Genomic DNA, 20,124 nt, shown 5'->3' with positions numbered 1-20,124 from the left:
AACTACAGAGGGGCAACAGTAATTATCCCAATTCTTGAATGTATAAGACCATTTGCATGTCTTGAATTCAATTTCTTTTAAGAATTCAAAAACTTTAGAGCCTCATGATCGGTACACAAGACAAATTCTTTGTAGATCAAATAATGACGCCAAAATCGCAAAGCTTGCACAATGGCATAAAATTCAAGGTCATAAGTAGAGTAACGTCTTTTGGCATCATTAAGCTTTTCACTAAAGTAAGCTATGGGGTGACCATTTTGGCTTAAAAAGACTCCAATGTTATATGTGAAGCATCACATTCAACTTCAAATACTTCACCAAAGTTAGGCAAAGCAAGAATTGGAGCCTCGATTAACTTTTTCTTAATTAGTTCAAAACTCTTATTAGCATCTTGGGTCCAAATAAAATATTTAGATTTGAGGCAATTGGTTAATGGAGCAATACTAGTACTAAAATCTTTCACAAACCGTCGGTAGAATGTAGCCAAACAATGAAAGCTCCTCACTTCAGTTAAGGACCGATGAGTTGACCAATCTGCAATTGCCTTAATCTTTTCTTCATCCGCTTTAACCCCTATTGAAGTGATAATAAAACCTAAAAAAGAAACACTTTCAACTACAAAAGAATATTTAGTGAGGTTTAAATATAATATTTCTTTTCATAAAACCTCAAAAACTTGATGCACATGACTAATATGTTCATCATAAGAAGAACTAAATATGAAAATATCATCTAAATAAAAAACCAAAAATTTTCCCATAAAAGGTCTAAGCACTTGAGTCATCAATCTCATAAAGGTACTTGGTGTATTAGATAAGCCAAATGGTATCACAAGCCATTCATAAAGTTCTTCCCGTGTCTTGAAAGCGGTTTTCCATTCATTACCCAGTTGGATGTGAATTTGATGATAACCACTTTTAAGATCAAGTTTAGAAAATATTTTTGCACCATGCAACATATCAAACATGTCATCTAATCGAGGAATGAGAAATCTATATTTAGCCGTAATTTTATTTATTGCTCTACTATCAACACACATCCTCCAAGATCCATCTTTCTTTGGAGTAAGAAGAGCAGGAATGGCACCTGGGCTTAAAGTTTCTTGAATAAACTTTTTTTAATAACTCTTCTACTTGTCTTTGTAACCTAGCATACTAAGTTGGAATCATCTTATAATGTGGTAAATTTGGTAAGGTGGCACCCAACACCAAATCAATTCGGTGTTGGATGTCACGCATTAGTGACAACTTGTACAGAAGTTCTTCTAGTGCTACATCAGAGAACTCATTTAAGAGTTCTTTTATACACTTAGGAATATCTATTTTATTCTTTATCTCACATGTTTGTCGTCCAACAAGAGCATATGCCACAAAACTATTTCTTTTGTAAGCTTGTTCAAAGTGTTTCAAAGATAAAGAATTTTGTTTTTCATCTTTTGATGTACCACGAGGAGGAACATTTGTCAATGGAGTCAACAAATATATTTTACTATTCAAGACAAATGAATATGTATTATTTTCCCCATTATGATTAATTTTCCTATCAAATTGCCAAGGTCTACCAAGTAAAATATGACGAGCATCCATTGGGAACACGTCACACTAAATTTCATCAAAATAAGTATCAATAGAGAATTTAATTAAACACCTTTCTCTAACGGGCACTTCACGTCCCCTTTTAAACCAAGAGATGTGATAAGGGTTGGGATGTTTATCATAAGTCAAATTTAATTTCTCAACAATTTCTTTAGAAACCATATTTTCACAACTTTTGGAATCAATCAATACTAGACATTTCTTTCCATAAGTGGTACAATAAGTGTGAAAAATATTGTTTCTAAGCCATTGGTCATCTTCTAAATACTTAGGTGCGATCAAAACATGTCTAATGACAAGGCTTTCGGCCTCACTATCGGGATCACAATACTCTTCAGGGATTGCGTCTTCTTGGTCATTTTCATAGGTAATTTCATCACCATCACCTTCAATCAAATTGATTAGATTTTCTTTCTTTTTAGTAAGACAATAAAATGACAAATGACCCACATCCCCACATTGATAACACATTATAATTTTCTTTACCCTTATTTTGGTCTTTGGTCATGGGTTTTGGTTTTTCATCACTTCTAGACCTTGAATAGTCCTTGCAATAATTTTATCTCTCATAGTAGTATTGGGAGTCCTCTCAAACCTCCTACAAGAATTTCTCTTCAACTTTTCTTCTGCTTTGATGGCTAATTGATAAACTTTATCAAGGGTGTTCAAATGGTGTAAAGCAATCTCATCTTGAATAAAAAACTTTAGACCACTAACATATCTAGCCACCAATTGGTCATCATTTTCTTGTAAATCAAGAAGACATAAATATTTAAAAAAATTCTTCGGTGTAATCATTTACACTTTGATCGTTTCTTTGCCGAGGATGGTGAAAATTTTTATATAAGGTTTGAGAGAAATCAAGAGGGAGAAATTTTTTGTCTAAACTTTCTTTCATATCCTCCAAAATATTAATTGGGCGGAGTCCTCTCCTTTCTTAATTTTGTTGAAATTGTTGCCACCAAATCAAGACATGACCCTTAAGTTTTGCGGCTATAAAATCAAAATTTCTCTCTTCTGATAATTCTTTCCATTTAAAATAGGTTTCAATAGAAGCAATCCAATCAACATAGAGTTCGAGATCGAGTTTACCATCAAAGTCATTTATGTCTACCCGTATGCTTTTATCGGATTGCTCCGAGGCTCGTGCTAGCCGCTCAATTGCCCAAAGTGTTTGTGGATGTGCTTGTTGGGATTGAATGGATGTAGAACTTGAAGAGCCATCATGATCCTCGCTTCGGCGCTCCTCTGGAATGTGAAAATTTTGGTCCACATCTATTGTAGAAGTTGTTTGATGAGTGTTAGAAGCCATTGTAGGAAGTTGGTGCAAAACCTCTTGCATAATTTGTTAGAGGTTTTGATTTGCTTCCTTCAATTGATTCACCTCATTTCGTAAAAAAATAAAATTTGTTGTATTGTTATGATACGAACATTCGCCCTTCTTGGCATGATGCTTCCAAATAGAAGCTTGCTCTGATGCCAATTGATGTAGCCAAAGGATCCTGTAGTAAAAGGCAATACAAAATGATGATATTCTCTATTAATCTTGAATGATAATATAATGAAATTGTAAAATTTGGGAACTCTCTCAACCCAAGGTGGGGACTCACTCAACTCTAGAGGATTTTCTCAACTCTTTAACAAGTGTGCACAAGAAAATCTATGTTCCAATATTCTCCCTTACATGAGTGATTACAAAAATATATATGAGAGAGAGAGAGACACGTTAGAAAAAAAAAAGGGGGGGGGGTTTGGGAGGAGGAACTGAAATCTCTCTTATACGTAAGTGATTCCTAGTTGCATCTGAGGCAGGTTTAGATAACCTCTTGTACTGAGAGGGCTGGGATTCACACCAATATCACCTTCGTTCCTCCATAAATTGTGTACTAAAGTTCCTACAATCTGAGCCACGCATCGATTGACCTACAATAGCAGAAAAACAAAGAAAATAAGTGGGTTAAAGAGAAACAATAAGAAGATCTAGCGCTGTAAGTAGCAATTGAGAAATGATAGTTCATCTGGGTCCATAGACGATTACCTTCTTGACTGTTTCTCTCAGGAAATTTGGATTGGGAGGAACCGCTGCCTCTCTCCTCAGCTTTGCTGGGGTTTTGGCAACCATTTTCCCTCCCCATTTTTAAGATTCAAAGATAGTGGGAGGAAAAAGAAAGGAGTTGATGGGAGGGGGTTCTCTCTTTCCTTCTGTCTCACGGTAGCGCTTCCTCGATCTTTGAGGGAGGAAGATAGGGACTTTGATGAGGCCCATTGTAGATTTGAATAGTTTCTATCTTGCCAGTGAAGGGCATTCGAAGAAAACAATTGTGTTATTGGTTTTTCTTTTTTTCCCCTTCGAATTTTGATATGGGTATTTAGGCAACGTCCTGTAATTAAAATGGATATTTTTGGAATTAAAAGGAAAAAACAGTGGTTTAATGATCTTCAGTCACAGGTTGGATTAACGCGTCCAATGAAAACCCAACTTTTGAGTGTCTTTGTTTTTCAAACATAAAATGAGGTGTTGGTGCAATTTACTTTTAATTTATTCTTGATAAACACTCTCTTGGTACTACCCAGAAAAGAATAAAACACACACACACACACACACACACACATATATATATATATATATATATATATATATATATATATATATATATATATATATTTCTATTTGCCACTTGTGCATTGCACGTGGAACTCTACTAGTTGCAGGTGAAGAGGAGCTTCACAAATTGTATTTTTTTTCGCACCACTATTTGCAAGAGCAATTATGCAACAGATTTCTTGGCTGGCCTTTTGACCACCAAGGATGAAGTTCACTTTGATCCAGGAGGGCTGGCCCCACCCGTAGCTAACTTTATTTTGACGCTAGGGTATTGGAATATCTTATATTAGAATGTAACAATATGTAGTCCTATTTATCTCTGTCAATGGATGCTGCGATTAGCTGCCCCTGCTGGTTTTATTTTCATCTCATACTTGAAGTTCTAGATGTCTTATTGGGCAAAAAAATTACTGCTGCTACTTTTGTTGGGTTGTTTTTAATACTTAGTTTTCTTTAGTTTAGATGGAAATAGAGGAAATAATGAATTGCATGGATTTATTTGTTTTTTGAGTGAGTGTGACTAAGTTGGCCTTTATATTTGTTTTTTTTGGGCTCCGCTGTAATGGCGTGTTCAAACCTCCGCTGTAATGGCGCGTTCCAACCTCCATCGTAAGGCGTGCTCCTGACTATACACTGATCTCTTCTCCGTCCATTTCTGAACTCCCCTTGTTTCTCTTTGCTGCTGCCATTTCACTTGAACAGAAAGATTGCTCTAAACATGTCATCTGTAGATCAACTGCGAAAGGTTACAGGCACCCTAGTCCCTGTTCAAATCCCGAAAGATGGAAGCTCCTCCTCTTCCTACCCACCATCGCAACATTCTGAATCTTCCAGATCATAAGGTAGTTCGGATGAATCTGATGATGAAGTTAATCTCGATGTTGCGGACGAACTAAGAGTTGCAAAATCTTGGGAAAATACTTTGGTTGGGTTCTTTATGGAAGGAAGAACTTTCAGAAGACAAGCGATTACAAAAGGTCTTCTAAACGCTTGGAATACCTGCCACAAAGTGGAAATCATAAGTTTAGATGAAAGGAAGTTCTTATTTCAGTTCCAACACCAGATTGATAAGGAGAATGTGGTGAAGGAAGGGCCGTGGACTGTCGCTGACAACCTCCTTATCCTTGAACCTTGGAACGAAAAAAAAGACTGGAAGTTTAATCAATGTGAATTCTGGATCCAGATACACTCCTTACCAATCGAGTTCTTGGATCCTGTTATTGCTATGAAGGTGGTGAGGAAATTAGGAGAGACAAGCTCTGTTATGGTGATAGAAGGAATACAATTCGGTACGAAAATATCATATCTCAGGGCCAGAGTCTGCATCAACGTCAATAAATCTCTCAGATCCCACATCAAAATCACTTGTTCTCAGGGTCCAGCCATTGAAGCTCCTGTCAAATCGAGTGTCTTCCGACCTATTGCACTTTCTGTGGGAGAATAGGTCATGAGGAAGAAAGATGTATTAGGAAATTTAAGGAATTTAAAATACATCGTAACACTCATGGATGCAGTGATCAAAGCCTTTGTAAAGAAAGACTTAAACCAAAGTGCAGGGAGGACTTGAGAGGTTCAAATACGGACTCAAGATTGGTTAAAAAAGCAAGAGTGATATTTACTAAGATGTACACAGTGGAAAATGAGGAAGCCTCTGAAGCTATACCGGAAGAAGTTCGTCCGGCGAATTCTGTAAAATCCGATGATCAGTTGGAGGCGACAATGGAAACCAAAGATAGGAGAGAGAAGAAAAGGGGTCAGAGGAACAGTCTGGCGGTTATTCTGGACTCGCCTTCCTCATCCAATAACAAAGCTATGGAGTCAGACGTTGCAAAAGCCAAGGAAACCAGCTCGTTGTTACCCCTTTTTGGTGAAAGGTATGCTCCAACTTTATCTAATCCTGATATTAATGACACTCTGAACTTTCCCTTTGCAATCTCCGATAACACCCCAGCCGAGATCAACCCAGAAATAATTTTGAAAAACAACAAAACCCATCTACTTTTCCCTATTCAGGATTATCTGAGAAAATGCCTAGACCACTCCCCAGCAATCTTCTCCCTTTTGAATCATATGGCAAGTATCAACTTGACTCAACCTTTAAACCTGGAAAAAGCAGAGTCAACTCTTCCCCACCAATTAGAAGTCATGCCCTCAACGGTACAGAATCAAACCAATCTATCCCCTTTTCATTATCCATAGCTGCAGGCCTCTCTTCCCAATGGTAATGGACCTTTTGAAAATCAAGCCCATATCTGCCCATGTAACCCTCACTCAGAGACCATCATTTGGAATGGGCCTTCAAACATAAATAATTCTCAAGCCAACCAAACTAATATTGGAAAAGCTGATTTGGCTAATCCTTATGTTAGAACTCCCTCGGCCCAGCCCAACTCAAAGAAAAGACACTCCTTAAATATTGATGAGCCCTCTAGAGTGGTTTCTAAAGGCAGACGCGGTAGACCCAGGAAGCTGAAGCAGGGGTCCTCTGATGGTATTGGTCAATTCCTTGAAGATAATGAGCATCTTTTAGAGTCTGGACCCGTGGCGACTGGGGTTTATCAGTCCCACGGGAATATATGAAACTTTTAAGCTGGAATTGCCAAGGGTTGGGGAGTTCCAGGGCAATTCGTGCTTTAAAAAATCTCTCCTATGCGGAAGGATCGGATATTCTATTTCTTGCTGAAACAAAATGCCAAGCTAGTAGGATGATTGATATCAAAAGGAAACTACATTTTGAGGAGTGTTTTGCTATTAATGCTGTGGGCTCTGCTGGTGGGCTTGCTATTATGTGGAGAAATGGAGTTAAGATTAAAGTTATTGTTGCCAATGATCACCTAACAGACTCTGAAGTGGTGATTGAGGGCAAAACTTTTTTCCTTTCATGTGTTTATGGGGATCCAATCAGAAATCAGCGACAATTGGTTTGGGATCAGCTAATTAATATTAGCAATGGTAGAAGAGGTGCCTGGGTTTGTCTAGGTGATTTTAATAGCTTCCTCAGTTGGCATGAAAAATCGGGTGGCAACAAAAAGGGTGATAGAGATATTAAGTGTTTCCAAGAGATGGTATCGCTATGTAATCTCATGGATTTGGGTTCAAATGGTCCATGTTTCACATGGAATAACAGAAGGAAAGGAGGGGCCAATATCCGGATTAAGCTTGATCGCGTTCTAGCAAATGCAAATTGGAATACTTTATTTGAAGATGCAGCAGTATTCATTAAATCTGCAGTTTGTTCTGATCATAATCCAGTTGTATTGGATTCAAGCAGGGGTAGAGCAGTTGGAATTCGGCCTTTTCGCTTTGAAGCAATGTGGGTTCGTCATCCTCGTTGTGAAGATGTGATTAAACAAGGTTGGAGGAACCCAGGAAATATAAATGATTTCCATCCAATTTTTCATAAAGCTGGGAACTGTAAAAGAGCTCTTAAGAAGTGGAACAAATTGGAATTTGGTGTAACTCAAGAAAAAATCAAACATTTGAAACAACAGATTGAAGATATTCAGAAAAAGCCAAATTACCAAGAGTACATAGAGGAGGAAGAGAAGCTTCTGCAGGACCTTGAAGAGGAGCTTTCAAGAGAAGAGGTTATGTGGCACCAAAAATCAAGAATTGATTGGATCAACCATGGGGACAAGAACTCGGCTTTCTTTCATGCTTCTACCATTCAAAGGCGAAAGAGAAACAGAATCTTGAAGCTTAAGAAGGAAGATGGGTCGTGGACATCAAGTGAAGGTCAACTTGAGGATATTTTGCTCCAACATTTCAGCAGGGCTGTCACTACAGAAGGTATATCTCAATGGCCCTCAATCAAGCTCTTGATAAATTACAGCCCATTGTTGATAATGAGTTAAATATACTTTTATGTGATATTCCAACTGATGAAGTAATACTCTCAGCCTTGAAGTCCATGGGCCCTCTTAAGTCTCCTGGGCCTGATGGCTTCCCTCCCCTTTTCTATCAAAAATTCTAGGCTATTACAGAAGAAGTATGCAAGTGTGTCAAGGATTTCTTCACAACTGGAATTTTGCCGAAAGAATTGAATAAGACATTTATTTGTCTTATTCCAAAATGTGACAGTCCAAGAATCCCGGGGCAATTTAGGCCAATCAGCCTATGTGGAGTGGTGGTTAAGATTATCTCCAAAATCTTTGCAGACAGACTCAAGTTGGCCCTAGCAGGTATCATCTCTCCTAATCAGTCAGCTTTCATTCCAGATAGGCTTATCTCAGATAATGTTTTCATGGCCCATGAGTTATTTCATTATGTTAAACATCGGAAAAAAGGAAAAAAGAAATTTCTCGTTATGAAACTAGATATGCAAAAAGCATATGACCGTCTGGAATGGCCTTTCTTGAAGGCCACCTTGCTTAAACTGGGATTTTGTCAAAGATGGGTAGATATGGTTATGGAGTGTACTACATCCGTTTCATATACATTGTTGATTAATGGGCTGGTGAAAGGTATTTTCTCCCCCTCTCGGGGTATTCGACAAGGCGACCCATTATCACCCTTTTTATTCATATTGGGTTTTCAGGTTCTCAGTTCCATTGTGAATGATGCAGAGCACTTTAACTTTGTCAAAGGCATCAGTGTGAAAAATAGAGCTCCCCGGATCTCCCATTTACTATTTGCTGATGATTGTTTGATGTTTTCAGAAGTCAATCTTCAACATATATGTCACTTGAAGGCATGCATGGACCTTTACTGCCAAGCAAGTGGTCAGATTATCAATGAAGGTAAATCCTCCTTCACTTTCAGCCCCAATACCCCAGTTCGTTTTAGAAGATGGTTCTCTAGGGTGTTGAAAATTAAATATGCTGATGGGCCTTCCAAGTACCTTGGCCTACCATCGGATTTTGGAGTTAAAAAATCAGATATTTTTATGGACATTGGTGAAAAAGTTAGAAAAAGAACACTTGGATGGAAGGCCAAGATACTCTCTCAAGCGGGGCGTGAGGTGTTGATCAAATCAGTAGCATTAGCTATCTCATCCTACTCGGGCTCACATTTTATGCTACCTGGTACAATCCATAATGAAGCAAGGAAAGCAATCTCCAATTTTTATTGGGGTCAAACTGAAGAGGAGCATAAAATCCATTGGATGTCTTGGTCTAGGCTCTGCAGATCAAAAGAGAATGGTGGAATTGGTTTCCGAGATCCAACACTTCACAATTGGGCGCTGCTATCAAAAGTGGCTTGGCGATTATGGGCTTAGCCAAATTCACTATGGGCCAAGTTTATCAAAGCCATCTACTATCCAAACTGTAGCTTTCTAGAGGCTAGAAAAGGATCAAACACATCATGGGCTTGGCAAAGCATATTAAAGGGCAGGGAGGTTCTACAGATGGGATTATTATCAGTGGTCGGAGATGGAGCTGACATCTCAATTTGGGATAATAACTGGATCCCAAGTCTCCCATGCTACAGAATCACTTCTCCTAGGCCTACTTCGAGCCCAGTTAACTGGGTATCCGATCTTATTGATCCCAGTTCAAAGTCTTGGAAGAGTCAGTTATTACAACAGATGTTCTCACCTGAGGAAGTTAAGGCAATTTCAAAAATACAAATCGGACATACTCTGGGTCGGGATTCTGTAGTCTGGGGCGGAGCAACAAATGGGAAATTTTCTGTTAAAAGTGCATACCACCTATTATGCAATCGAAGGGATCTGCGTGCTTGCTTGACTCCTTTTTCTTCAAGGCAACATAGATGGGAGGAAGTACCTCCGAAGGTCTTGAGATTGGTATGGAAAATACAATGTTACCCAAAGATCAGGAATTTTTTATGGAAGTCATTGAATCAAGCAATTGCTACTGGAGAAAATTTGCTTACCAGACAAATCCGTATTGATCCAATTTGCAGAAGATGTGATAAAGTGGTTGAATCAACGGATCACATACTCTTTGATTGCGATCATTCTAGAGCTCTGTGGTTTGGGTTGGGTCTCTCAAGATGTCTCATGCATATGAATCAGCCGACCCTATCAGGCATTCTTAACAATTGGGGAAATCTTCAATTTCCGGATAAAGAAACCAGAGACAAGATGCTTAGTCTACTTGGATTTGCCTGCTGGAATATTTGGTTAGCAAGAAATGACTTAACTTTCAAAAGCATCATATGGAGCCCTAACGATCTGGTGGAGAAAATTAAAAGGAAACATGAGGAATTCTGGGATTTATCGAGGAAAACTACATACCCTGCAAATCTAATCTCGCGAAGGTGGGAAGCTCCTAGCGGCTGTTGTGTGAAGATGAACTCAGATTTTCCCCTCTCTAATGGGGAAGACAAAGCAGGTTTGGGGGCGATTCTTAGGAATTCCAGTGGAGTTTGCATCTGGGCAGCTTCAATCCCCTGCACTGGGTCGAGTGTTCTCACAGGTGAAGCACGAGCCTTGAGGGAAGCTTTGATCTAGGCGAAGGAGGAAGCGTTGGCCGAAGTCATCTTCGAATGTGATTCTGAAGTTTTGGTGCAGCGAATTAAAAACCCCAGTATCCCATGTGAGACAGAGGCTTTATGTGTTGTGAAAGATGTGCGTTTCCTTTTATCCTCAGAACCAAATTGGGGTATTAGGTATATATCTAGATGGGCCAATTCTGTGGCTGATAGTCTAGCTAGGAAGGCCCAGTCCATGGCAAGTAGGACTATATGGGCGGTTTCCACTCCTTGGCTTCTTGAAGCTTGTATCCAAGATGCCTTGGGCTTTTCTTGCCCCTCTTTCAATTAAATCTACTATTACCCAAAAAAAAAATTTTTGTTTTTTTTGGAATCCTTATCTATAAGGAGAATTTCACAAATGATAACCTTCAGGTTTTCAGCACTAGGTGTTTACTTTTTTTGAATGCTATATTTCTACTTTTCTTTTAGTACTTTGCCATTGATTGTTTCTTTTCCTACTAAAGAGAGTCAGTTTCATTGAAGTTTTATTGCTGTGGGACTCAAAAAGATGAATTATGATAGCCATATAATTAAATGTGACTTTTTTTTTTTTTGGTAAACATATTATTAAATGTGACGTGAGACTTCAATCGGGGCATTTTCCCTGGAAAATTGAAACTTTTCCCCATTGTTCCGTGGAGTGGCACTACAAGTAATAATGGCTTTTGCTACGGAAAATTACCGTGGCAAAAGTTAATTTCTGTAGGTTTCCGTCGGCTTTCCGTCAGTGAGAGAGCTGTCGTAAGCATTTATGACGGAAATTGGGTGACGTCGGTTCTAATGCCTTTAGCCGTGGTAACTGTAACCAGTTACCACGGCAAAATAGTAAAGTGTAAGCTGCGGTCAAACGTTAGCAATTGTTCAGTATTTGCTACGGATCCTGATTACTGTAGCAAATAGTCTGCTAAGCAGCATCCCTAGCCTACCTTTGTTTTCGCTACAGAAATGCTACCGTTGCAAATAGTTTAGTTTTTTTCTTTTCTTTTTCTCTCCTCTATCTCCTCTTTTCAAACAACATTCTCAATGTTTGTGAATCATCTATAAATATGTCACTGAGCAGAAGCCAAGCAAGAAGGCAAGAACAAGAGAATAGGTCATGAAAGTGAGACATGGGCATACACACAAACACTTACTATACATTTTTAAATATGATTTTCAAATTGAGAACCAGACAACCAAGTAACCTTCATCACCAAGTTTTGGACATATTAGAAAACCACACTGTCACATGAATACAGAAAAGACTGCTCCTACCAGTAGGTATCATCAACTTCAATAGTTAATTAAATATGGAGAATCAAAGAAAGTATTAAGCATTAGGTTTTCTGTTCTTTTTTGTCAACTAATTGCTCCCCAATTAGGTCGAGGCCCACGAGCAGGAATGAGACTCCTTGGAAGAGTAGGAAGTAGAAATGGATTCCTTGGGCTGACAACAGGCTCCTGACTGATGCAGTGAGTAAGAGGGAAGCAAGGGCCAACTTTTTCTTCTAGATTTTACTAACCTTCTTGGCAGGTGGGGCTGCTGCTGCTTGTTCCTTCAATTTGTTCTACTCAGGAAGTTCACTTTCAGAAGCTCCTCTTTGTATTTGTTCCTTCTAAGATGCTGTTGACTGTTCTTTTGTTTTCTTTAGATCCTCCTGAAGTTGAGCAACTTGAGACTCCAACTCAGAGATTCTGCTGGGTCGCTTCTTCTGGAGATTTCAGAGAAAAAACAGCTCTAGAATGTCAGCATTCCAAACTCTGAAGTGCGAAAGCTAAAATAGTTAAAACAGCCTAATTAGAGGATATGACATGAAAAATCAAATCAAACCTAAACACGACACAAATTAGACAATTGATATGGAACTCTAAATGTGAGGCCTAATGAGTTAAGATACCTCTAAATAAAATGACAGGAAAAGATGGAAGGTATTGCAGTAATCTATCTTCCCACCCTCATGTTAACAAATAGAGTACTCACTCATTTTGCATAAAAAATCAACCCACCTTTCCTGTTGCATATTTGATTGGCAAACAGAAATAGTTTCTGTAGCCTACAGATAGATTCTTTACAAAGACAACACTCTTGTATCGTCAAACTTGATCCAAGCTCAGATCTCAAAAACTACGTCTGGTCTTTCAATGCAGCAGGAATCATTGCAAGACTTAATGCTACTGACACTACAACTGCAAAAATCAAGAAACCCAGAAATCAGAAGAGACTACAACAAGTGGAGGTTTAGTAGAATATGTTGAATTGAGTAACTTATTACTGACATGGGGTGTAGTACTTTGTACAATCATCTATGAGTCTTTGTGTTCTGGATTAATTGTTATTTTGGGCCTCTTCTACTAACATTGCCATCTTGGCTACCACATAAGACATTGTTTTATCAGATAAACAAAAGGTGGATTCAAGGCAAAAATGCATACGAGTTGTAAATGTCAAGTGATTCAATTAGCTGCCACTAACCAGCACTGGCCAAAAACACTGTAATTGGTTAAACAAGCAGAGAAAAATTAAACAAGCAAAGCTGCATTTCCTAAAGCAGAACTTTATTTTTCAGTTAAATCTTAAAGCAGAACTAACAAATAAACATAAATTCCAAAAACGCATTGACATGCTCATAGAGAATTTGTCCATAGGCAAGATAATTTTAGGGTGTGTTATACATGCCCAAAAGAAGTAGATAAAAGCTAATCTATTAGAAAATTAGCCAATCTAGAAGATACTTTCAAGACTTGTATCACATTAAAGTTATCATGGCAAAAGAAAAGATCAAGCAATGCCAAAAACAACCACTAGATCATTATAAAAGTGACAAAAGCACTCATACCATATACAATAGGTCAGCAATCACCAACCAACCAATGGATGATATATCTTCACATTCTTTGTCCCTTCCCCACAATACTCAGTTTCTACTATTTAGGACACCAATACTTGTTGCTCCCTAGTCCCAAAGGAGAAAAACTACACTTTAACCATTCAGAAAACCAGAGGTACTGGTCATGCGTGTCCAAATGCTTCCAAGAATTATAGTTAGCAACAAGATCCTATTTTATTGAACCAATCACAAGGAGAAAATTCATATTTGACAATGCACCACATTTCGTTACAGAAGGAATAAATTAACTAACAATCCAAACACTTTGCACACACACTTAATAGTGTCACTAGAAACTAAACGAACAACAAAGAAACATAAAATAAATAAATAAATAAAATAAAATAAAATAAAAAAAACAAAGCTGAAGGTGATGAGGTCTTTTACCCTTGCCGGACTTCTTGGAACTACAACGATTGCAACCATTATAGTAAGTATCAGAAAAGCAGCTATTAGGGTAGATAAGATGGAATACGAAATAGCTATCAGAAATATTTTGCACTTAGACGCATAATTTCAGTTGCAAGCAAACCGAAAACGAAAAGCATTTCTAGAAGATTTCTGAACTTGACACATACCTTAATGATCTCAAACAATAGTTACAAATGAGAACAACAGAAAATATCGAGCAGAAAATTGATCAGATAAGAGAAATGACGAATGAGAGAGAGAGAGGCTTTCTTACCTAGCGTGATTTCTTCTCTTTTGGGTTTTGCAAAATTGCAGCAGACGAACTGAAGGAGAGAAAAACGGCGTGAATCCTCGGATGAAAAATGCAAACCTAGCTTGGTTTCCTTCTCAGATCACCGAGGAGCGAGCACCACGACGACTAATCGCTGGTTCTCCTCTGCAATCACCAATGGAAGACGATCGAGCACCACGACCTAACCGCTGGTTCTCCGTTGCAATCACCGATGGAAGACGACAAGCTTCTCGAATCTGCAATTTGAGAAAATATTTAATAGCAATTAGTTATACTCAGCTTCGCGCACTTCTCAAAGATTGAAGGTCAAGGGTTTTATCAGCTTTCGCGAAAGACTAAGGGGAACGCGCGAAAAATGATAATTACACTATATCTATTTGCCATGGTAAAATATACCGTGTGTATGGTCTATGAGATTACCATTTACCCAATCTATTTGCTACGGTAATTAGCGTAGCATTTACCGTATTTATTGCTATGGTCTTTTTTTTTTTTTTTTGGTAATCTATTACTATGGTCTTTTGTTTCCATAATATATCTCTTTTTTTGCCTGTTATTACCTACCGTGGTGTATACTCTAATAAACAGACTCTTCATTAGGCTAACCTATGCATGCTTCAAACTATTGCTACAGCAACTACCTACCGTAACTTATATTCTCAATGCTAAATTATTTGCTATGGGAGTTTCTTATCGTAGCATCTAATCTAAATGCCAATATTTAATATTTTGTTGCTAACATTTATATATGAAACTTTTGTCACGGTAATATACATCCGTGGCAAATGGTCTAAGTGTTATAGGGTAAAATATCATAATGTATATAGTTGGATTATCATATAGACCTAAATTCTCAAATATACATGCTCCAAACTATTGCTACGGTAAATACCTACAGTGGCTTCTATTAATATAAATGCTAAATACTTAGTTGTGAAATTGGAATTGATTATTTGCCACGGTAACTTACTACCGTGGCAAACAATCTAAGTGCATATAGTCCTTAACCATTTCGTCAAATGGTGACAAACAATCGAAGTGCATATAGTCCGTAATAAATTTCCGTGGCAAATGGTCAGTATTATCACAATTTACTAAATCTATTTCCCACGGTAATTTACTACCGTGGCAAATGCTTAAAGTATTTTACCATTTAGTCAATATATTTGCTACGGTAATTACCCGTCCTATATATCAAGTTGTTGCCACGGCAATAAATTACCGTGACAAATAGGGTAACTGTTATGCATAATTGTCACCGGGTTGAAAAGGTGGTATATACTCTGTTTTTTGCCACGGAATTTTGATTCTGTGGCATATAATCCCATAAATATTAGACAATTTACATGGCCTTTTGCCACGGTTATTTTTTCCGTGGCAATTGCCACTTTTTCTTGTAGTGTGGGTCCTATATATGGTCTTTATGAGGAATGAAGCGTGGTGTAATTTTATTCCCTTTGACTATCCTACTTCCCTTTAGTATCTCAGACTGAGAAATTATCTGAAGCATCTTATGCTGTGTTTATGGGAGCTAAGTTCTATGGAAGGTGGAAATCATGTCATATAAACCCATCCAGTGACTACACCACTTTCAGTTCAGAAGTTGCTTAAGAAGAGTTTCCTTCGCAAAAACAAAAGCTAAGGTTTTTGTTTTAGGCAATTCAAGTCTGTTCAAAAACACTTGGATGATGAGCCATTGGCTCTATTTAGGGACTTTTAGTCCATCACTTTGATCCCCCAGTAACTTTCCTGCCAAATAGCATTGCAATTCTTACTCCATCAAAACTTGAACTATGAACTAGCAAAAATAAATAAATGTCACGTCAATTGGACTCTGCAGGTACTAAGTGAATTGTGAATTTGGTACATTCTCTCTATGCTTTAATTGAGTTCTTGCAAAGGCGATCATGGGGTGGTTGCTACTGATGAAGTTAAAGCAGAAAAGAGTGAAAAATGGGACAACACAATGGAAGAAAGTAAGTGCAAGTGCATGTTAGAATATGTTTGTATATGGAGGCACTATTTTCTAGATTTTGAAGTTCTGGTGTGACCATGATTGATCTTATCAACTATTTTTTGCTTTCTTTAACTAATTTTAACAAAAAATGTTCTTGTTTTAATTTTTATTTAACAAAGAAATTTGTTTTCAGGTTTATACCTATTATAGCTTTGGACATTTGAGTGCTGATTTCTCAATATATTACTTGGATTATTTCCTTTCAACCCATGAGTTTACTGTAAGTTCAAGAACTTGACTTTGTAGAGGACTTCATAATTATTTAGTTTCATTGATGATTGATGATGATCTCTAATCTTTCCCATTCTTTTGTTATTTGTAGATAGGGAAAGCTTGGATTATGCAATTGTTAGTTGTGGCTTCTTTACCTTTGGCAGCCAAAATGGATTGACAGAAGTGCCCATGTCTCTAGGTTTACAGGTAAAGAACGATGGTATTGATAGTATCAATTGTAGAGCTTTAGTAGCACCGTATTTGATTAACAATATTGGATTTGATGGTTTTTGTGATACAGGTTTATATGATTAGGTTGGGGCCGAAAACTAAATTCCTTTCGAAGCTAAAATGGAATGTTTTTTTGTTGAGTACACTTTAGATGTTGGATCTATACACAACATGATCATCATTGATATCGTCACCTTGATACAAATCATATTTCATGTAAATGCCTACATGGATGACACTGATGAAGAGGATGAAGATATGGATACAATATAGCGAAAGAGAGGGAGGATATGTTTGGGTTCAACGAAGCTTGAGAAAGATGAATTGTTTACAAATTTGAAAAAAGAAGGCATGAGTACTCATCGAGGTAAAAGTTTCATATTTTAAGATTCTGTATGTAGGGAATGTACATGCACCATGACCTATGTTTTATCTGGACCTTTAATCATATTTATATTGTTTTCTTGATTTTGTATTAGCACAAAGAATAATACATTGACACATGAATGAGAGAGGGACATTGAAGAATTAATTTTCTCCTACATATTCATTATGCTTCAAGATGGTTTCCTATCCATTACTAGAACGGTATTAAATCCAATCTTGGTTCCCAATTTTTTTTCATGATGCTTGATGCTTTTATGATAAACTACTCTAGAATTGGATAATGATATGACCAGTACGTGGCTCCAACTCAGCTGCCAACTAGAAAATTTCATGGGTTTGTTAGATATCTTTGCTAGAGGACCTACCCACTAGCTATACTTTCTTTTAAGGTTTGGAGTACAGGAAATGCATTGAGTTGAAATAATATTAGTTTTTCACGATGCATCTAAAAGACTCCCAACTTGCTTACTTTGTGCTTGATAATTGCAGATTGTCTAAAGAAACAGACTATTAGTTTTAATTATATTATTGTACATGCTTATAAAGTTCTATCATAGTTATTAACCTATCGAGATATTTTCAATTGTTTTCATTCTCATATCTTGTGCATTCAGGTTAAACATGAAGATACTGGTGAAAAACTGAAGGCGATTCATGGAAGTTAAGAATAAGCTTCCAGAATAGAAGCTGCAATAGATCAGTCTAAGATCCATATGTTACATCGCTCTCATTTTATAGACAGTTCAGGAATTTTTGTTAAACCTAGATTAAAGTAGGTCAAGACTCCAAAGTTTGGCTGGTATTGGTAGCTGATGAACCAATGTTAATGGGGGCAATACACCATTTTCTTCATATGTTTCTTTGTTTTTCAGAAAATTTTTCTTGGAAGATACATGCATATTAGGAGGAGTCAAGTTGGAAAAATTAGGAAGCCAATAAGCTTTCCTCCAAAGATAAGTTTCTCATCAAATTTATCAACAATGTTGTTAAGTATGAATGCTTCAATTTTGGCACCCTGAAAGAAAAATAAATCTCCAATAATTTGGAGACATAATTAAACCTCCAAGGTGGTGAATAAATTATTAAATTTTCACGTACTAGCGACGTAGTTTTGGAGACAAATAAATAAAGGATTTTGTGGATTTCATACTCAACTTGATGGTCTTTAGCTCAAATTGGTCGAGCATTTGGAGGATGGTCCACCAATGCCCTTTTTATTCAACCTTTCATAGTATTGTTAGTTAAGGCGATGATCCATACAATTTCAAATAGCATTTTTCCATTCTCTCTCTTACACACACACACACACACATGCACCCCAATTTATTTCTCTCGGTTTTATGAATCACATGAAGTATTGCGCAAATTCTCTTGAAGCTTTATTCAAATGCCTTTTCTTATGGCTCCATCATTTTTGAATCATCACAAAAAATGACGTGCATTTTCTAGCTAGTATATATATTCTCTTGATTGTGCATTCGCTTAAAAAGGATATGAGGGTCAATTTTGATCGTCTCTGGTGGTGACTGTGTTCTTAAAGATCTTGCAAATACACTTATGTTATGATTATGAGTCCCAGTGACCGGAAAGTATGATGATGAGGCATTAGAATTGTCTATAATAGGATTTCCTGTAATGCTGGAGGGTAAGATCCTCCTTGGAGCAATCATGTTAGTTGTACCCGAAGGTTGTGATTGGTTTGGTGTAAGGGGAGAGGATGCAGGTGGGGATTTTGGCTGATGATCTAGATAAATGGATGGCCATCTCCCTATAAATGTGTTTAAGAATTCGTCCTCCTGCATTGTTAAGCAACATAATTAGCTAGTTCATTTTGTCTATAATATATGAGTCTTTTTAAATGATATATTTCATTTATTATATTATATATTAAGCCATTAAGGCTTGGTTATTAATTTTGTTTAGTACATCTTCTGGAATAGTATGTATGAATTCATCATGTGCTATTCTAGCAATTCTTCTTCTCATCAAATTTAATTCAGCTTCTTTTGCTTTTATTTTATTTTTTAGTTTATGTATCTTTTTTAGTTCTCTTAATTTGTCTAGTGCATTCATCCTAGTTTTTTTAATATTTAATTTATCCTAGATAATAAATCAATTGTTTTATTGTCATTATCATTTATGTGTTCAATTTTAATTTGATATCCTCTATTATAAAAATATGTCCTAAGTATGACCCATCTCTTATGCTGGATTGTTCTTTTACTATAACTTTTATATACTTTTATTGTGGCTTCACAATCAGTTCTTATTGTAAATGGTCTGTTTGTAAGAAATATTCCTATTGATTCTAATCCTTTGATTAGGGCTTCAATTTCATATTCTTCGGATGTTAGGATTTTAATAGAAAATTTTCCTGAATTATATCTTCATATTTGTTATGTAGTTTTTGAGTAATATTCAGATGGTTTTATTTTGAGGACGAATCCCCATCCTTCTTTACATTCATCGATTTCTAAAATTCTATATTCTTTGTCGGTGGGTAATTTTAATGATGATATATTTTTAAATAATTCAATAATTTTTTGAATAAGTTATCTTGATTATTTCATCTATGTTCTCCATTAGGAGAAGTCTTTTGATATAATGGTTCTAATATTTTTTCTAGATTAGGAATAAAAGGTCTAGCTTGATTTGCTAATCCTAAAAATTATCTTATTTGGATAATACTTGTTAATTTATCAAGAAATTCTAGAATTTTTGTAGTGATGTGAAGTTGTAATTTTATTGTTCCTTTTCCTAATTCCATTCCTAAGAATTTTATGTTTGTTTTTTCTATTTCAAAATTTTTTTTTGGAAATGACTATCCTATGATTCATAAATTCTGAAAATATAATTTGTAAATGACTAATATGTTTATAGGGTGTTTTACTATAAACTAATATGTCATCAATGTAGACTACAGAAAAATTTATGTGTTTAAAGAATATTTCATCCATGCATTTTTGAAAAACAGAAAGAACATTTTTAAGTTCAAATGGCATTACTAACCATTTGTAATATCCTTTAGTTGTGGTAAATGCAGTCCATTCAATAGATTATAAATGCAT

At 36.6% G+C, this 20,124-nt stretch overlaps 1 protein-coding gene and 1 long non-coding RNA gene across 3 annotated transcripts; one reads left to right on the top strand and one right to left on the bottom strand.

The window, feature by feature from the left end:
• Positions 1–5,823: 5,823 nt before the first annotated feature.
• Positions 5,824–9,418, top strand: LOC149029276 (uncharacterized). The gene is made up of 3 exons (XM_089142728.1): positions 5,824–6,074; positions 6,821–7,989; positions 8,859–9,418. Exons 1-3 carry the CDS (start codon positions 5,824–5,826, stop codon positions 9,416–9,418), a joined length of 1,980 nt encoding a protein of 659 aa, XP_088998854.1.
• A 1,866-nt stretch (positions 9,419–11,284) lies between these two features.
• On the bottom strand, positions 11,285–14,537 carry LOC149029275 (uncharacterized). Of its 2 annotated transcripts, none has more exons than XR_016172403.1 (3): positions 12,895–14,537; positions 12,625–12,804; positions 11,285–12,329 (listed from the first exon to the last, which is right to left on the bottom strand). It is a non-coding gene; the product is annotated as an uncharacterized LOC149029275 (long non-coding RNA). The 2 variants fall into 2 exon arrangements; XR_016172405.1 differs by having other exon boundaries at positions 14,191–14,537.
• Positions 14,538–20,124: the final 5,587 nt, after the last annotated feature.

The sequence above is a fragment of the Hakea prostrata genome, chromosome 1 (genome assembly GCF_041222555.1).
Source record: "Hakea prostrata isolate BN-2017 chromosome 1, UWA_Hpros_2, whole genome shotgun sequence".
Classification (NCBI taxonomy): Eukaryota; Viridiplantae; Streptophyta; class Magnoliopsida; order Proteales; family Proteaceae; genus Hakea; species Hakea prostrata.
The sequence above is the reverse complement of the archived record's forward strand: the minus strand, read 5'-3'. Positions and strand labels throughout refer to the sequence as shown.

Excerpts from the sequence above, each read along its gene's own strand:
- LOC149029276 (XM_089142728.1), top strand. The coding sequence starts at position 5,824 with ATGTACACAGTGGAAAATGAGGAAGCCTCTGAAGCTATACCGGAAGAA. Across the intron at positions 6,075-6,820 it reads TTACCCCTTTTTGGTGAAAG|GGCAATTCGTGCTTTAAAAA; the intron begins GTATGCTCCAAC and ends GGGGAGTTCCAG. Across the intron at positions 7,990-8,858 it reads CAGGGCTGTCACTACAGAAG|AAGTCAATCTTCAACATATA; the intron begins GTATATCTCAAT and ends TGATGTTTTCAG.